General features: G+C 33.5%; 1 protein-coding gene across 1 annotated transcript in view; it reads right to left on the reverse strand.

Moving 5' to 3' along the window:
• The window catches only part of tox2 (TOX high mobility group box family member 2), a 139,699-nt gene that overhangs the window by 40,371 nt on the left and 82,979 nt on the right, over positions 1-16,349 (reverse strand). The window contains 2 exon segments of the mRNA XM_048198639.1: positions 9,759-9,940; positions 9,943-10,018. Of these exon segments, the coding sequence (XP_048054596.1) occupies positions 9,759-9,940; positions 9,943-10,018 (258 nt within the window).

The following is a 16,349-nucleotide window of genomic DNA, read 5'->3' on the forward strand; positions in this document are numbered from 1 at the left end:
ACTAGAATATTGGCTGTTTATTAGTACTTATAAAGCACATATTAATGCCTTAGTCTGCATGACCATATTCCACATCCCTTAATCATAAACTTAATACCTTATAAACTATTAATAAGCACTAATTAGGAGTTTATTGAGACAAAAGTTAATAGAGAGAATTGGACCCTAATCTAAAGTGTGACTAATATCATACATATAACATATATAATAAATGCACTGCAAAAGATATACTATATAACAGATATACTGTATATATGTATACATATATACACATGCACACACACATATACATACATACTGTACATATATACACCTATATGTATATGTATGTATATATAGCATACATATATAACGTATATGTACACACACACACACACACACACACACATATATGAATGTATATATATACTATATGAATGTGTGACACAGCATAAAGTCTCATATTTCCAGGGGAACGTGATTGAAAATTCAAAAGAATCAAATTAAATCTGTAAATGACGCCTTGATTAGCACAATCCAAAGCCTAATGGACTTTATTAGAGAGAAGGAGACAAAAAAGAAGCAGATCATCTGCTTTTTTTTTCCTGCCTTTTCTTCTTCCATATTTCTGATATAATGAAATTGGAAAATAACTTCTATTTCTTTAAAACATTTCTTAATATACAAGCCTGCTCTCATATCATATTGCGCAGAAGGAAATAAGGCACCTTCTCCCTAGAGATAATAAAAGAATTGAATTTTTCCTTATCGGCCCGGTCATCTATTTTTCCACGGAATGCTATTACTTGCTGCCTGCGGTTGCTAGGCAACAGGAAATATTAATAGGGGCTTTTATTAGGCAGGCTTTCACAGTGCAGCACTAAAAAGAAGAAGTGGAAAACATGAATGTGTTACATAAATCTTTAGCGCTCTCGCAGCTTTTGCGCAAGTCTATGTTTCCCTCTTGATTTATCGCGCCTTCCCCTCATTTATGGGAAATAGCGGTGTGAAATAAGAAAATGGTACATTACCCTGAAGGACTATTTGAAAATAAATAATCGCAAAGGTGAAAAGAAAGCTGTTTAAAAACCAGGGGGGTTCTCTCGTTCCCTCTCTCTCTCTCTCTCTCTCTCTCTCGCTCATGTTTTGTGCGAGGCCAGATTTCGCAGGGCCTATTGAACAGCCCAATGTTTTCCCCGTTTTCTCCAGTTCCATCAATCATCGGTGTAATATTCCTTGCAGGAAATGCATTCTATTACGCTCTTTGAACTGCGATGGAGGGAAAGAAAATAAAAGATATTAATAGTTCCATAAAGCATTTCCGCTACAAATGTAATCCCCGAGTTGATGCAAATATCTTTTGCTTTATATTGATTAATCGCACATCTTTTTGGAGCAAAAAGCTGCCGTTTCCCATTCTTCTGACACGCTCTGAAAACGCAAACCCGACAAATGCCATAAACCCTTTCGGTGGGCGTTTTATTTTCAAATCTTGGGTGGAATTCAACAAAAATACATTTGATTAAAGCTGGTCGAAGGCCGAACGGCCACAAATAGCCTGAGAGTTTGGGCAGGCCATCATCTTCAGGCTATTTCTGGTTCAGTAGCGACCGCAGTCCGGTTCATTCAGCCGGTGATGAATCTACCAGTCTAAGTACAGGGCTGTAAAACCATTACTACATTCACTGGCCCGGCCGCCCATTATACGCTCTGCGCTGCACTGAGAAAACACACAGGAAGACTGAGAGCAATGCTGCTGTTTTGCATTTATTTACATTTATGCATTTGGCAGATGCTTTTATCCAAAGTGACATTGAAAGTGTGCACGTGTTTTCATGAATTCATGCATTCCCTGAGAATCCGACACGTGACTTTGATGTTGCTAGTCTTAGCTTAATTTAGTCTTAGTCCTGTGTCAAATGCACTTTAGTTTAGTTTTTATCATGTTTAGTCAACCTTGCCCTGTTTTTGTTTAGTCGACTGAATGTCTGAGCGTTTTAGTCTAGTTTTAGTCAATGTCGCATTTTTATGGAAGCTTGTTTCTGCCATGAAATATAAAATAAATAAGGTAATTGAGACTTTCTATCTCACAATTCGGACTTTTTTTCTCCGAATTGCGAGTTATAAATTCAGAATTGCATGTTATCATGTGCAAATGCGATGGAAAAAAGACTTTTTGCAAGTTTATATCTCACAATTCTGACTTTATAACTAGCAAATTGCAAGTTATAAAGTCAGAATTTCGAGATATAAACACAATTCTGAGAAAAAAAGTCAGAAATGTGATAAAAACTTGCAATTGCAAGAAAAAAAGTCAGAATTGCAACTTCACGCAATTCTGACTTCATGACTCACTTAAATCTCGCATTTCTGAGAAATAAAATCATATTTGTGAGATAAGAAGTCACAATTATTTTTTACATTTTTTTTATTTAGTGGCAGAAACAAGCTTCCATACATTTTTGTCATGCTGCATAATGGTTAAATTGATAATCTGATTATTAATTGTTGTCATTTGAGAAATTTATATTGCACTTTCACCTATAAGCACAAATAATCAAGAGAATGTTGATTCATATGCATGATTTATTTGACCTCATATAGTTTCCTGATTCGTTTTTAGGCTATTTATCATATACTGCTAAAACTTTCAAAAATTAAAACAGTGATATTCCTAGTAATCCAATCATTCCAATAATGTTTTTCTATTAAAACAACAACGAAAAAGCCCTTGTATCATCACACAGAGGTTGCATAAGTGCAGTTATTCCACAAACAAAATCGCAAATATAGTTGAAATTCATGTTTGGATTTATTACAGTTCACCACTGAAGGTTTGATCGCAGATTTAGTCGCGTAAGCGGCTTGTGAAGGAACACAGACTCACTGAATGACACTTTCATAAGCAGAATATCTCAAATAGACATCACTGAACTCCAGCTTACTTGTTTGTTGGTGTTTTCAGATCAGCATGGTTGCCAGATTGCAAAGATTATGTAAAACACTGGGTAGAAACTGAAAAGTTTTGTGTTTTGTCAAAACAATCCACATGGATCTGCGAAAACGACTAAAAATGCTGCATTCTGCTGCCAGGCCAGTAGATGGCAATGTCACTTAGTAAAGAAACACGAAACGCCTATAGACTGAACATGTAATATGTATGCGCTTTACATGGAGATGATTTACATGGTATAGTTTTCAAAAACTTGTGTTTTAAGGCCCCCAAAACGTCGTTAAACACATAAAAAAAAAGTTTTCTGTTTTTAGTTGAAAACTGTGTGAACTGAAACTGACTATATAACTGATGCCGATTAATGCTTTTGTTTTCTCCGATGTAGACTGTATTGACTTCACAGCACTCATTAACGAATAAACACATTCCAGTTTGAATTCATGGAGAAAAAAAAGAAAGAAAAAAAAAACACTAAAACATCAAATGTAGACTATATTATTCTGTATTATACAACATACATAAAACGCCCAACAAAACACTTGTACTGAAGGACACACGCTTCAGACTGATGTGGTAAATGTATGCTATTGCAAATGATCCTCTTGCTAATGACATTTTCTTTACTCACTTGATTGCCCTTGAAATTTCATTGAAATGTGACATTTCATTAATGAAGCATGTTGCATACAAAATCCACATCTGCTCAGCAGCTCAAATCATACATTTTTAACTTTGATATCCATGTTAGTTTTGCTCAAAGACATGATATTTGTAAAGTACAGTAAAGCGGTCTGGTTAGATTAATGACATCACAGATATTAAATTACTGGAGTAAATACTACTTTTTTTAATTCAGTGTGTTACTTGCCATTTCTTTTTAATGAATTGTGAAATTTACAAGCAATTGTCTCTACACCCATTTTTTTCTATTGTACCTCTTTGGTTAGTTTGTTTATGGAGTTAAGATGCCCTGAATTATCATGCATTAACTGTACTGATATTTCTTCTTCATCTGCAGTTATGAAGATGGAAGTTGTGTCCACGCAGCAGCGCTCCGTCTAAATTGTTTGATATACTTTAAAAAGCTCTTAGTACTGATGACATTCCATTCAAAGCAGTTTTCCTTTTATCCCGGTGCCGTGTTCAGTCACTCAACCTCTTTTTACTCCTCCCGTCTTCCTCGTCGTTCCTCTATCACTTTTTCTGCCCCTCCAGCCCATCTCTCTCCATCTCTTTTCTCTGACAGTCTCTCTCTCTCGCCGCACCGCTCTAATGAAAAAAGATCTCTCCAGCTCGCTCTACTCAAGACGGAAGATGAAACCTAATGGCTTCTCTTCTCTTCTCTTCTGGAGACAGAATATATGCACTGACCCCCTGATGGCAGAGATTCATTTCATCAGCAAAGGCTTCTGTTTGCGATAAAGCCCGAACAAAACCGCAGCTACATGTCCAATAAACAACACCGCAACAAGGCCGACCAAAATGGACTAGTCTTGTTTGCATTGAATTTTGCAGATGTAAACACTCCACAGCACACTACATTGTTGGGTTCTTGGCTGTTCGATTTAATTGTACACTATGGGAGGAAAGAAACACATTCTGAGTATGCAAACGTAAGTGCTTTCAAATGTGCATTAAGGTTATTCCCATCTAACAGGGAACTTTAGTTCTAGAAAGTAACAAACAAACGTTCTTCCAGTAACGTTAATAGAATGTTCGCTCAAAGTTATCTGGTGTTTTTTTTCTGATACATTTTAGTTTAAATGTTACTAATTGTTTTAGAATGTTCAAAAGTAACATTTCCATAATGATGCAAAATGATCAAATAGAATGTTCCCTTAACGTTCGCTTAACTGATGTAGATGTTTTGAACATTCAGAAATAACAATTTTATAACTTCATGGGAATGTAGAAAAACATTCTTAGAACATATTTTTGTTTGCTGGTTTTCTAGAGTCACCAATAGAATTGTAAAAAAAAAAAATGACTGTATTCCGATTGGTTGGAGAAACAAATAGTCCCGCCCCAAACTTACAGTCGAAACACTGTTTTGTAAAGCTTTGAAACCTTTGCGAATCATTTGATTCGAACCAGTGATTCGGAGCACGTATCAAACTGCCAAAACCACAAGATTTCAGAAAACGAGGCATCGTTACTTCACTAATGATCTGTTTTATACATTTGTAAACAACTTTAATGACACATTTGTGTAAAAAAAGTAAAGTAGTTGCTTATTGGCCTGATTAACCAAGCTCCCCACAAAACAAGTCCTACAATTTAAATAAAATAGCACTGTGATACCAATGATACCAATTTTTATTGGTAAATATTATACGGACACTTCATATTTAATGCTATTAGATCTGTTAATTGCATTTAATAGATCACACTTTTAATAAAACATTTGCAATTGGTTTGTAAAAGGTGTTTTAATGCATGGGCAGAGAGTGAGGCATTTTGATTCATTTCAAATCATTTATAACAGTTGAATCATTTTGAAATTTCGAAATGTTTTGAAGCGGTTATAACGCAACATAGCATTATTTACTGAAATCATGTGACTTTGGGAGTTTGATACATGCTCCAAATCACTGGTTTGAAACAACTGATTCGCAAAGGCTTCAAAGATTCATGAAGCAATAGGTACAATTTATTCAAAGCTTCAAAAAGATTCCTTTAATGTGAAATTCTGCTATAGCGCCACTTGTGGCAAGATTGAGAATGCAACTAGTAGAGTGTTTCAATGCCATCAATCTACCAAACGAGGTAAAATCAGAGGTAAAATCAGTAAAATAACAATTTTTGTTTGCTGTTTTCTAAAGTCACCAACAGAATTGCAAAAAACACTGACTGTATTCCAGTTCGAAACACCGCTTTGTGAAGCGAATTATTTGATTCGAACCAGTGATTCAGAGCACTAGCAAACTGCCAAAACCACAACATTTCAGTAAACAAAACTTATTATATAACTGATCTGTGTGAACCCATGAACCTGTGTCTATCTGATCTGTTTTATACATTTGTAATCAACTTTAATGACACATTTGTTTATGTAATACATAATAGTCTCTTATTGGCCATAAAATAAACAACACAAGCCCCAAATAACACATATTATATGTACACTTCATATTTAATGCTATTAATTGCATTTAATAGATCACACTTTCAATAAATCATTTGAAATTGGTTTGTAAAAGGTGTTTTTATGCATGTTTTGAGAGTAAGGCGTTTTGATTCGTTTTGAATCATTTATAAACAGTTGAATCATTTTGAAATTTCGAAATGTTTTGAAGCAGTTATGACGCAAACAAAGCCTCGTTTACTGAAATCATGTGACTTTGGCAGTTTGATACACGCTCTGAATCACTGGTTTGAAACAACTGATTCGCAATTGCTTCAAAAGCAATTGATTCAAAGCTTCGAAAAGCTTTGTTTTACGTGAAATTCTGCTATAGCGCCTCTTGTGGCAAGATTGAGAATGCAACCAGTTGAGTGTTTCAATGCAATCGAGGCGAAATCAGTGCTCTAAAATTTCATTTCACCAAACTCAGATGAAGGCAAAGGTCATAAAAGGTCAATGTAAAGCATGAAATGTTATCAGCATCACAATGAATAGAGCACAAAACATATCTCCCGTTTATACCACTCATAGAGCAAAGCTTTTCAAAAAATTGATTGGTTTTACCATCGCAAAACACGATGAACGCCTCAACCAGAAACAACCTGAAATTTAGTGCACAAATAGTACTGAACATAACCGCTACATGGGTAAAGAAGTTTGCTTGAGAAAGAAATGGGAATAAAATGGCAGTCCATCATGCTGGTGTCATTTAGTGGAGATTTATTGACTAGCACACTCTATATTCACCCGCTCGATGGGTGTCAATAAAGAAATGAGATCTCGAAATGAAAGAATGGTTGATTTAATGCATTGTGGTAGCTAAAGAAATTGCATGCATAGATTCATACGGCTGCAGAACGTCTGTCATCCATTTTGTGCTGGTGCCTGATGTCCATTTTAAGTGGCTTCTTTTGTAGAGAGCCATTAGAAGAATGACCAGGAACCGTGATGGAGTTGAGCTGAGTTTAAACTCTGCCCTGTTACTGCATCCCATTCCAGTTTCAAACTGAGTTCAAAAGGCAGAAATGTTATTTAAAGCCCTGTTATATAAAAGAAGATACTGTGTTTTGTTTAATCTCTCAGAAATATATTTTAGCATTATTTATGTACTCTTATAATATTTATTCATATTTTGAAATATTTTCAGTTTTCATTTTCATTTTAAAGCTTTAGTAATTCTGTTAAATGTTTTATTTTTCTTATTATTTAGCTTTATTTTATTTCAGTTTTAGTTTTATTGATTTTAGCAAGACATCAACTTATTTCATTTAATCTCTTTTATCTATATTATAATATTCTTTTATCTAGTTTTAAGTTTTTATGTTTATGTTTTCACCTAATAAATAAATACATGAAAATTATAATATAATACAATATAATATAATATAATATAATATAATATAATATAATATAATATAATATAATATAATATAATATAATATAATATAATATAATATAATATAATATAATATAGTGCATACACAATTCAATTAATTGGACCTATTTTTATTGATATTAAGTTATTATATTATATTATATTATATTATATTATATTATATTATATTATATTATATTATATTATATTATATTATATTAGATTAGATTTCCATTTTTATATATTATATTATATTAGATTATATTATATATTTTTATATTATATTATATTAGATTAGATTATATTTCCATTTTTATATATTATATTATATTATATTATATTATATTATATTATATTATATTATATTATATTATATTATATTTTATTATTTCGATTTATTATGTTATTTTATATTTCCATTTTATTTAAATTAATGTAAAGCATTTTTCATAGTTTTAGTTTCAAAACCACTAGCAAGAAATAAGATTATAGTGAACTATAATTCTATTTTGCACTCTTAAAGAATGAGAATTCCAGTGTTGTTTCCCAGCGTTGTTCCGCTGTTCCGTTGATTTCATGGCTTTATTAGGGAGTTTCCACAGATGGCAGATTTGATGACACTCCTGATATTTCTTTATAGCCCTCAGAGTCTGTGTTAAGCAACAAAACACCAAGTAATGAGCTCTGGATATGAGCAGGAGGAGGAGCAGAGCGTAATGGAAAAACAAAGAAGCCACTGACAGAGAGAAACACCACTGATGAATTTACCCACAAACCCTCTGTGGCACTGCTGACTGACAGCGACTGATGCGTCTACATCATCTCTCTGTCTTACAATGCAATTAGGGAATGGTTAGCAGAGACAAAGGCCTGATGTGGTCAGTTAGTCGTGAGGGAAACAGAGTGTTTGATGATCCGTTTGTGGGTCAAAAAGCAGCGATCGCTTAATTCATCTATTCATTCTGTGACACTCGAGCAGAGACCGTATGAGGACGAGGAGACCTGACGAGTCACAACACTCCTGCCACTCAACTAAAACAGCCAATCACATTACTGGTGAAACTATGCATACACATAAACGTTAAGTGATTTATACAACCGTACAGATTCATAAATCAAAGCAAACTGAAGACACACAAGCTTAACTCTTCACCCAATTCTCTCCTGGAAATACCAAATATGGAGCTTACATGCCTTTTTAATTATGCAAAACCTCATCTGCATATTATTTACATATGCATATTGCCATCCGATGATTCTACTGTTTATATATAATATGTATTTATAAAATAATAAAATAATAATTTTTAAAAATAATAATTTATTAAGTAATGAATTAAATGTGTTAATATTTATGTCAATATTTTTCATGTATTTTTTATTATTTATTAATATATATTATTTATATATTTTATTATTTATTTATATATATATATATATATATTATTTAATAAATAATGCATTCAAAATATATATTAAATATATTTAATATACATAATATTTAATAAATAATAATACATAAAATTTTTTACATAAATATTTACAATTATATTACTTGTCTATAATATATATTGTCTTTTGCTTTTTTTGCACTTTGTCTATCTTGTAAATTTGTATATTATTATTTTATTCTTTTTATTATGTGTCTTGTCTTGTCGCTGTTACTCTGTTGCACTGTGGAGCTTCTGTCACTAAAACAAATTCCTAGTATGTGTAAACAACATACCTGGCAATAAAGCTCTTTCTGATTCTGATTCTGATTCTGATTCTGATTATTTTATTATTAATAATTATATATAAATATAAAATATTAATATTATAATATATTTAATACATAAAAAATAAATACTTTTTATAAATATTAATAATTATGTATAAGAACTGAGCTAAAATTTAAAGTAAAATTTATGAGACATGATAAATTTGAGCTTGACAAACAGTTTTGGGCATTTTGCTGGCCAGTTTAAGTTAATAGAAAGTTCTTGACTAGAAAATAGACACTAATCCCAAACAATGCTTTTGTTATGCTAAGAAACAAAAATGCATAATGCACACACAAAAGTGCAATTAAACTGACCTATTTTTATTGATAATTTTCAGTACTGAATAAAAAAATATTCATAAATAGACACTTCAATTGACTTCATATGCCATCTTAGACCTAGATCTCATTGCAGTGCATTATGGGATTGCCTGATCCACAAAGGATACATGTAAAGCCGCTATTTTATAAAGCCACGTATTTCGCTTGGAACAGCTTGTGCGTCAGGAGCGCACCTATGACGCCTAACAATGCCGTCTATGTAGGCAGCGCACTAGGGACTCACCGAGGGCATTTGGCTGGACAGCAGGTGTCCGTCCTGGGCGAGCATGTTGGACATCATGAGGGCAGGCAGCTCGGGGTAGGAGTACGGGTTGATCAGGCCGTTGTGAGGGATGGAGTGACACAGGTAGCTGGACTCAGGGTCCATCAGGTGCAGCAGGGGCGGCTCGGGGTGATTCGGGGGGTTATAGGGGGGATCTCGTAGTCCTCGTCTCCCCCCCCTCCGCCGTTCCCGTTGCCCCCTCCCTGTCCTGAGTAATTCTGCTGCGGGAAAACAGAGAGAATCATTCAATCTTCCTTTGAAGATAATGTGAGTGGCCAGATAAAATAAAATAAAATAAAATAAAATAAAATAAAATAAAATAAAATAAAATAAAATAAAATAAAAAAAAAATAAAATAAAATAAAATAAAATAAAATAAAATAAAATAAAACAAAACAAAAACATTTAAATAAATAAAATAAAAACATTTAAATAAATAAAATAAAATGTTCAAATAAAATAAAATAAAACAAAATAAAGTAAAGTAATAAAATAAAACTTACATTCAAATAAATAAAATAAAAATTTAAGTTTTTATTTTACTGTTCAAATGAAATAAAATAATAAAATAAATGACAACTTATGTTCAAATACGATAAAAAACAACATAAAATAAAATAAAAATACAACTGATGTTCAAATAAAATAAAATAAAATAAAATATATAAACATTTAAATAAAAATGCATGTTCAAATACAATTCATTAAATTAAATAAAACCCATTTAAAAAAGTCTGATCAATCCCAAACGCTTCTGTAAGTATGAGCAACAGTAGACATAAAGCTTGCCTAATTACTTTGTGAAGAGAGGCATAAACACAATTATATAAATATTATGCAGTTAAACAAGTACGAATCACTTTTTTGGACGCGTATAAGTTGGCAGCTTCCGATCTGGCTTTGGAATCATGGAAAGTTGCTGGAAATACGGCATTATCGCAATCAGCATTTGGAAGCACAGACCATGTTTTCATAGCGCTAAAGTTTGCGATTGGCTCTCGTGTTTTTTCTCGTTGCCACGGCGTCCGTATCGATGCTCGTGCCTCTCATCAGCCGTGTCAATCTAACTTTGGACCTGACAGAGGAAGTATGCAATGTTAAATTCAGGAAAAAGGAAAGGGGGAGAGAGAGAGAGAGAGAGCTTGCCGGGGTATTCAAGAGGGAATGAAAAGCAATTTTGTAGGAGGCGATCTGACTGGAGCCCCGTCCATAATGACTGAGTCAAATTAATCATCAGAAATAATATTCCGCTGTCAACCATTCAAGAGCTTTTTTAATAGAATTTTTATGATTCATGTCTGCCCGTATACATCAAACAGTCAGTTCTGCAACATTTCAGAAATCAATTCAATATCATCTTTGTGTTGCCTGTCATCTTCGCCTGGAGAACGGCCATTTATCTTGCAAACAAATACTTTTAGCAAATACGCGGCCATGGAAGAGGAGAGAGACAAGGATTGTGGGACCTCAGAGTTCACCTTGCCGTGGTGCATTACTCAAATCACAAAGTTCTCCTAAATATATCATCCGTCCGAGCGTCTCCACAAGGATAAAACGCTAAACGATATTTTAAGAAAGAGACTAACTCACTCAGAAGAACATATTCATTCCTTACAGACTTAAAGCTACTGGATCTTGTTTGATTCATGAATTTCTAAGGCCTTTAAATGATCAACATGATAAAAACTGTGCTGAAAAACCTGGATTTTTTATCCAGTAAAAGTCTTTTATAATTGTGCAAACATCCTCCTTTAGCTCGTTCTTCACGTGTCTTTCTGTTGTGAAATCTGTAGATTTTTAACAAGTAAATGCCAGAATAACTCTTTTTTTCTCAGAATTGCATGATATAAAGTTGGAATTGCATGATATAAAGTCGGAATTGTGAGTTATAAAGTCGGAATTATGAATTATAAAGTCGGAATTGCGTGATTTAAAGTCGGAATTGCGTGATTTAAAGCCGGAATTGCGAGATATAAAGTTGGAATTGTAAGATATAAAGTCGGAATTGCGTGATATAAAGTCGGAATTGCATGATATAAAGTTGGAATTGTGAGTTATAAAGTCAGAATTGTGAATTATAAAGTCGGAATTGCGTGATTTAATGTTGGAATTGTGTGATATAAAGTTGGAATTGCATGATATAAAGTCGGAATTGTGAATTATAAAGTCGGAATTGCGTGATTTAAAGTCGAAATTGCGTGATTTAAAGTCGGAATTGCGTGATTTAAAGCCAGAATTGCGTGTTATTAAGCCGGAATTTCGTGTCAAAGTCGGAATTGCAAGATATAAAGTTGGAATTGTAAGATATAAAGTCGGAATTGCGTGATATAAAGTCGGAATTGCATGATATAAAGTCGGAATTGTGAGTTATAAAGTCGGAATTGCGTGATATAAAGTCGGAATTTTGAGTTATAAAGTCGTAATTGCATGACAAAGTCGTAATTGCGTGATTTAAAGTCGTAATTGCGTGATATAAAGTTGGAATTGCGAGATATAAAGTCGGAATTGCATGATATAAAGTCGGAATTGTGAGTTATAAAGTCGGAATTGCGTGATATAAAGTCGGAATTGTGAGTTATAAAGTCGTAATTGCATGACAAAGTCGTAATTGCGTGATTTAAAGTCGTAATTGCGTGATATAAAGTTGGAATTGCGAGATATAAAGTCGTAATTGCGTGATATAAAGTTGGAATTGCGAGATATAAAGTCGGAATTGCATGATATAAAGTCGGAATTGTGAATTTTAAAGTCGGAATTGCGTGATTTAAAGTCGGAATTGCGTGATTTAAAGTCGGAATTGCGTGATTTAAAGTCAGAATTGCGTGATATAAAGTCGGAATTTCGTGTCAAAGTCGGAATTGCGAGATATAAAGTTGGAATTGTAAGATATAAAGTTGGAATTGCGTGATATAAAGTCGGAATTGCATGATATAAAGTCGGAATTGTGAGTTATAAAGTCGGAATTGCATGATTTAAAGTCGGAATTGCGTGATATAAAGTTGGAATTGCGAGTTATAAAGTCAGAATTGTGAATTATAAAGTCGGAAGTCGGAATTGCGTGATATAAAGTCGGAATTGTGAGTTATAAAGTCAGCATTGTGAGATAAAATGTCACAATTACCTTTTTTTTTTTTATTTAGTGGTAGAAACAAGCTTCCATAATTATCCATACATCATTATTAGGAAAAATCCTAAGTATCAAATATGATCATCAGGCTTTTGAGGAAGGTTTATTTGTTCCTCTCTCAATCATTGTTTGCATTGCATTATATGTTTTAAAACGACAGAGTTTTGATCATAAACTAAGCATTAAATATAATCTTACCAAGACATATTATTGGCAGATATTAATATTTATATGTATTTTATGTCAGTAGTCTGTGATATACTGTTCTCATCTAAAGATCTCATTGATTTACATTATAAGCATCAGAATTTCATCTTTTTGTCCATATAAATATCAGCATCTGCACCAAATTGCATATTTTTGAACTGCTGTTGTTTCCTCCTCGAGTTTGAGTTCCATATATATCGTACTATATGAGCCACAAAAGCATGATGACTCAAAAATGACAGTCGGGCTTTACAGGGTTAATGGAGTTCTCATTTCTGCTTCATGCAAGAATCAGATGTTTCTCCTTAAAATCCTGAGGAAAAGTACCTCACATTACAGTCTTATTCTGAGGAGAACAATCTGACTGATTATTTGTTCTCATTTTTTGGTTGAAGATACAACCTGGATAAGAAAGAGATCTCATACTGGCTCAAAGATGAGCAGATATTCCGCATAACTCATCCGAGGTCACGCTATTCCTACAGTAAACGGCCTGCGATGTGATTTGCTCTGGCTGGATATTAATCTTCCATATAGTTCTGCAGCCCTTTGAAGACAGATGTCTTTGTAGGCTTCAGGGCCTCCCCTGTTATTGTCCGCTCTAATGGATGTGAAAATGAACATTTCCTGAGATTCAATTTCCCTCATAATTGTTGGAAGGAAACTAAATTGTGTGTTGTAAACAGTGGGGAGAGCGGCTATTGTGTGAAGAGAGACTGTCGTCGGGTCCTCAGGAGAATTCTCCGACAGTACGATTACACATTCACCTCTTTAAACATGAGATGAGATGAACCTCCGTCAGTGTCAGCACATACAAACACTGCAGTACCATAGTAAAAACTGGAAACAGAAATAATACCTCGTAACAAAACCACTCGGATTGTAATACTGTGGTACATTGATATATACCGTGGTACACCTTAGAACATACTGTGGCCGTACCATGGTACAGCAATTGGTACTTTAAAATATACTGCAGTACTGATAGTCAAATACCATGGTATTTACATGATACTTCTACGTCTATGTGCAAAAATACCAAAATACATATCCAAAATACAATGTTACCATACATATGTCCAAAATACTACAGTAATAGCATGGTCCACATCTAAAATACTATGGTAAAACCATGGTACACATCTAAAATGCCACAGTCCAAAATATCATGGTATTTTCATGGTATACGTCCAAAATAATATGGTAGTACCATGGTAAATTACCATAATACCACACAGTTCACATCAAACACACCACAGTAATATCATGGTACATGTTAAAAGCCGTGTGGTCCATGTTTAAAATACCATGGTAATACAATGGTAAATGTCAAAATAACACAGTAATACCATTGTAAAATCAAAAATACTATGGTAATTCCACTGTACATACTATGGTGCATGTCTAAAATACTAAGGGAGTACAATGGTAAATGTTTAAAATACCATGGTAATACCATTGTACATGTCAAAAATACCAATGTAATACTATGGTACACATTCAAAACACCACAATATTATGGTGCAGGGCCAAAATATCATAGTATTACCATGGTAAATTGCAGAAATCCCACAGTAATAACACAGTAAACAAACATGTCCAAAATACCATGATAGTGCCACGGTACATGTCCAAAATACCACAGTAATACTATGGTACAAATCCAAAAATATACCATGGTGCACATGTAAAATACCATGATAGTGCCATTGTGCACTCTAAAATACTATGGTAATAGCATTTTACATGTCCAAAATACCACAATAATACCATGGTATACATCCAAAATACTATGGTAATATCATTGCACATGTCTAAAGGATAATACTGTGGTGCATGTTTAAAATACTATGGTAGTTCAATGGTAAATGTTTAAAATACCATGGTAATACCATTGTATATGTCCAAAATACCAATGTAATACTATGATACACCACAATAATATTATGATGCACATCCAAAATACCATGGTAATACCATGGTAAATGGCAGAAACACCACATTAATAACACAGTAAATCTAAATACCAAACTTATACCATGGTACACATCTAAAATACCATTGTACATCTCCAAAATACTATGGTGAAACCACGGTGCACATCTAAAATGCCACAGTACTACCATGGTCCAAAATACTTGGGTATTTTCATGGTATACGTCCAAAATAATATGGTAGTACCATGGTAAATTACCATAATACTACAGTACTACACAGTACACATCAAACACACCACAGGTGCATGTCTAAAATACTATGGTAGTACAGTGGTAAATGTCAAAATAGCATGGTAATACCATTGTACATGTCAAAAATACCAATGTAATACTATGGTACACATTCAAAACACCACAATATTATGGTGCAGGGCCAAAATATCATAGTATTACCATGGTAAATTGCAAAAATCCCACAGTAATAACACAGTAAACAAACATGTCCAAAATACCATGATAGTGCCATGGTGCATTCTAAAATACTAGAGAAATATCATTGTCCAAAATACCAAATGTAATACTATGGTACAAATCCAAAAATATACCATGGTGCACATGTAAAATACCATGATAGTGCCATTGTGCACTCTAAAATACTATGGTAATAGCATTTTACATGTCCAAAATACCACAATAATACCATGGTATACATCCAAAATACTATGGTAATATCATTGCACATGTCTAAAGGATAATACTGTGGTGCATGTTTAAAATACTATGGTAGTTCAATGGTAAATGATTAAAATACCATGGTAGTACTATGTTACACATCTAGAATACCACAGTAATATCGTGGTGCATGCCCAAAACACCATGGAAGCACCATGGTAAATGCCCAAATTACTAATGCACGTCCGAAATACCACAGCAGTACCATGGAACTTTCTGGAACTTTTTTTTGTAAGTCTACCATATTCATACACTTACAAAAGCATCATATGGTACTTTGGACATGGTACCATGGTACATTATTGTAAAGAAATCGCTGTGAGCAGATGCCAGATGATGTTTTAGCAGATGCACTATTTTAAATGTGGAATTTGCTGAAATGTGATGAGATCTGCAGATGAAACTCCATTACCTGAAGCTCCATTCAGAGCGGCTGACTCATCACACTTCTCCTGCGCATGAAAGGCAGCGCTCATCAAATCCGTCCACGTCATGCTGATTTTAAGGATAAATGCTAACAATGGACTCAGTGGATGTTTTGTGGTGAAA

The sequence above is a fragment of the Megalobrama amblycephala genome, linkage group LG8, assembly GCF_018812025.1.
Source record: "Megalobrama amblycephala isolate DHTTF-2021 linkage group LG8, ASM1881202v1, whole genome shotgun sequence".
NCBI classification, from domain to species: domain Eukaryota; kingdom Metazoa; phylum Chordata; class Actinopteri; order Cypriniformes; family Xenocyprididae; genus Megalobrama; species Megalobrama amblycephala.